This window comes from Pararge aegeria, chromosome 13, assembly GCF_905163445.1.
Source record: "Pararge aegeria chromosome 13, ilParAegt1.1, whole genome shotgun sequence".
In the NCBI taxonomy this organism is placed as follows: domain Eukaryota; kingdom Metazoa; phylum Arthropoda; class Insecta; order Lepidoptera; family Nymphalidae; genus Pararge; species Pararge aegeria.
The window spans coordinates 12244893-12248921 of NC_053192.1; the positions used below are offsets into that span (position 1 = coordinate 12244893).

The window sequence follows — 4029 nt, forward strand, 5'->3', positions numbered from 1 at the left end:
ATGAAAGTACACTTTATTGTACACCTAACAGAATGAAATTATAAACAAAAACACTTAAAAAAAGGAATTTGTAAATTTTTACAATATTGTTACTAGCTAGTTACCCACACCCGTCATCCTTGTCATGCATTTAAAAATAAGTATATCTTCTTATTTTATAGCTGTTGGGCATCAAAATAAAAAAAAAAATACTTGAAGAATTTCGTAAGCCTTTTGAATTTACTTATGTGAATATTGTATTTTTCGTGCGTTAATAAATTGAAAGATTCAAGCCTTTGAAAAAGTAAGTATATTTTCTAAACACACAAATAGGGTTCGAGAAAATTCAATAAATAAGTAACATGGGTTTTCTCGGAGGAAAAATATCAATGCCCCCGTGTCTCCACTGACAACCTTTTATGGACAGAAATTTATAATAGTGGTTTCCATTAACCGAAGTGGCTGTCTGGAGGCTGATGCATGACGCAGTTGAGAGAAAATATTAATAGGAGCACGCCCTGTGCTCGATAAAGGTAATGATTTTTAAAGTTCCGTACCGGAAAGATGCAAGCGGGACCTTATTTCTAAGCCTCAGTCCGTATATCGGCCCGTCCGCCTAGTCTATGAGAGTTGTATCTCAAAAACCGTAATATGAAGACAGTAAAATGTTTTCACAGAATAAGGCCTCTTTTCCATTACACGGTTTCTCGCCGTGAAAATCTACGGTTAATTCGCCGCGTGTAGGCACGGTCGTCAGTGTGGTATGGATCACTATATGAGCTTGTCGACATGCACGGTGGCGCCAAGGCACGGCGCCGCGGCCGCGTGCGCCGTGACTGCCCCTCGGCGCGCCGCGTCTACGCACGGCGTGATTTTCACCAGTGTTGTATGGCAGTCTATCGGGGTGTGTCGACGGTGCCGGACGTACGCACGGATTCGTGACCGCTTATATACGCTGTTTCGCGATTTTATTATAAAATGAACATAAATCAAGAATTATTAATTACGTTGATTCAAGAAAGGCCTGTAATATGGGATAAGACCATCGACGATTATAAAAATAAGCGGCTTAAATATGATTCCTGGAAAGAAATATTTATTCATTTCCAGCCCACATTTGAAGATTTAAGTGGTGATGAGAAAAACAAGTTTGGTAAGTTACAGATATTTAATTATTAACTTTTTACTTATGCATAGTTGTTTTGATAGGAGAGGCGACCTTCGTTAGATACAAAATATTGTGCAAATCTGTTGCGAACTTCATTAGCCGCCAAACTTCCGCGAACTGCATTCGTGATAGGTAACTGGATTAGTTCCGATTCTGAATCAAGGGTGGACTCATTTTCACTCGCATTGTGAAACTGAAAGTTTTCCTGCTTATGTATAAAATTTTGCAAAACACAACATGTTTTCACAATATCAACTGCCAAATCGATGGACACATTCATTGGCCGGTGAAAAATTCGCCATTTATTGGATAAAATGCCAAACGCACATTCAACAAATCTTCGCGCTCTTGTGAGTCTGTAGTTAAATGTACGTTTTAATTGATCAAGCTGATGACCACCAAATGGACGAAGCAAGTGATAATGCAAAGCAAAGGCTTCGTCCGCAACGAACACATATGGCAAATCGTAGTCAATTCCAGGCAAACGTGTTGCATCGGGTAGATTTAATCCGTTGTTTGTTAAATTTTTCCAAAATGGGGTCTCTTTAAACACACTGGAATCACACTCCTTTCCGTAGGCGCCAACGTCAACAAATATAAAGTTGTAATCGCTATCTACTACTGCCATCAAAACTATAGAAAAAAAATGTTTGTAATTTAAAAACATCGAGCCACTATCAATTGGCTTAATAAGTCTGATGTGTTTTCCATCGACCGCTCCTAAGCACAGCGGGAAGTTGGAAGATTCTTGAAATTTGCTTGCAATGTGTAGCCAGTCTTCTTTAGATGGCATTTTCATATATTCTTTATACAGTTCTAACCAAATGTAGTGGCATACTTCACGTACGATGCAACTTATGGTTTTTATTCCAATTCTATAGCTGTAGTATAGGTCAGTAAAGGTATCTCCTGTTGCTAGATACCTGAAATATAAAACAAAACGGTTCAGGTTCAAATACTAAAACCCCATTTTAGGTCGGGGTCGATTCAGTTTAGGTCGGGGGTTTTCATAAATTTTGAATTTAATAATTATTATTTATTTATTTTCAGGGCAAATGGTGATGAAGAAGTGGACCAATATGAAAGATAGCTGGATAAAATATGACAAAAAAATTAATGAATGTAAGTCTGGTTCTTCAGCAAAAAAAATAAGAAAATATATGTTCTATGATGAAATGATGTTCCTAAAAAAAAATGTTGAGCATCGCAAGACCGATTCTAACATGACTGAACATGTTCATGATTCTAGCCTCAGTAATGAAAATTTTGATAGTGCAGTCCCGAATCAATCAAGCTCGGGATACACTGAACGGAGTGAGACGCAAAGGGCTAAAAAAAAAAGAAAAAATGAACTAAGTGAAGTTGACATTAGGTTTATGAAGTTTATGGATTCAGCAGAACGAGATGAGAAAAAGAAAAGCCGTAGTATGAACTTTTTTATGGGAATCGCTGATACAGTTGACAAGTTCAGTGATGAAAATATGATAGACTTTCAGTTTCAAGTAATTTCAATAATTAAAAATATTCAACAAAGACAGTGTACTCAGTATATACCTACATCAAGAAACCAATGGGATCAAGGCCATCAAGGATATTTAAGTGGTACAGCATCCTCAAATGCGCAATCGTCAACATATGGATATTCTACAGCTGCTAGATCGAGCTATGGAATAAGTCGTCCACAGACGTCTTCTCATGATTTTGGACACGGTTCTGGTTTAGAGCCAATCCACTACCGACCCGAATCACAATTATCTGTACATAGTGTAAATGCGGAAAGTATCTCGGCAGATTCTCAAGTTTCTATTGAAGACGAATTCGATTTTAGTACCGCACTTGAGTAGCATTTTCAGCGTAGTGTATTTTTTGATTTACTTGTTCTTAAATTAATAATTATTAAAATTCAATTACATGTAATAATTTTGTTTGTGTGCAATAAACAATTTTAAACTAAAATATGTCATTTAATTTTGTACCTACTTACCTCAGAGTTACAGCCAATCTTTCTGCGGGCGATATACTCTCTCGCATAAAAGTATCTTGATGTTTTAGTTCCTGGGATAATTTTTGGAGCAAGTTGTCGAATGTAGTTTTCTGCATTCTAAAATAATTGTAAAACTTGTCTTCATCTTCTCTCAATTATTGATTCTTGACAAGTGTATGAAACGCGCCATATTCCTCCCTTTTTTCTAAAATCGGATGTATCCAAAACCTTACTTCCCTTTTTTTTTCTATTTTCTTTTTCCTATATATGTAATAAGCAACTATAATCTTTTTTTTCGTAAGAAAATTCATGACGCAGCACGTCCTACACAGCCCGAGTAAAAAGCGCTACTAGCCAGTACTTACCAATGTCTCGCGCGGTGATTTTGCCGTATCATGTACAAGCTAGCACGTTTTTTCAACCGTACGGCTTACACACCGTACGTTTGAACAACCGTGTAATGGAAAAGATGCCTAAGATTATTTAATTTTTACGGAACAAGTAAAACCATCTCACTATGAACAGACCAACGCTTCCCAGGGGACGAAAGAATTGGTCTGTGATTACAACTGCAACTACAACCCGTAGATCGAAACACAACAATGCTGCTTGGCGGCAGAAATGGGCATGGCATACCAGCTCGAGATAGTACTACGCACGAGCTGTCACAAAAGCTCTACTACTGCTGTAGTTCTACTACTACTAGATACAGCTTTAGACTGCAGACGACGATGGTGTAGTCACTTTCTACTTCTTCTTCTTTCTTCTGCTTGCCGGTTAATTTGTTCACTAGTGAACAGGTTACAATTTATTGGTTGCCACCAGGCAGCAGCAATTGCAAAGTCAAAGTCAAAAATATATTTTTTAAGTAGGCCCATAGGTGACACTTTTGATACGT

The 4029-nt window shown here is 37.5% G+C and overlaps 2 protein-coding genes across 2 annotated transcripts; one reads left to right on the forward strand and one right to left on the reverse strand.

Annotated features, from left to right (window-relative positions):
* The first annotated feature begins 677 nt into the window (after positions 1-677).
* LOC120628860 lies at positions 678-3135 on the forward strand. The gene is made up of 2 exons (XM_039897508.1): positions 678-1132; positions 2198-3135. The coding sequence occupies exons 1-2, from the start codon at positions 958-960 to the stop codon at positions 2989-2991; spliced, it is 969 nt and encodes a 322-aa protein (XP_039753442.1). The 5' UTR covers positions 678-957; the 3' UTR covers positions 2992-3135.
* LOC120628859 (protein ANTAGONIST OF LIKE HETEROCHROMATIN PROTEIN 1-like) lies at positions 1134-3269 on the reverse strand. The gene is made up of 2 exons (XM_039897507.1): positions 3132-3269; positions 1134-2070 (listed from the first exon to the last, which is right to left on the reverse strand). Exons 1-2 carry the CDS (start codon positions 3245-3247, stop codon positions 1167-1169), a joined length of 1020 nt encoding a protein of 339 aa, XP_039753441.1. The 5' UTR covers positions 3248-3269; the 3' UTR covers positions 1134-1166.
* Between the last annotated feature and the right edge of the window lie 760 nt (positions 3270-4029).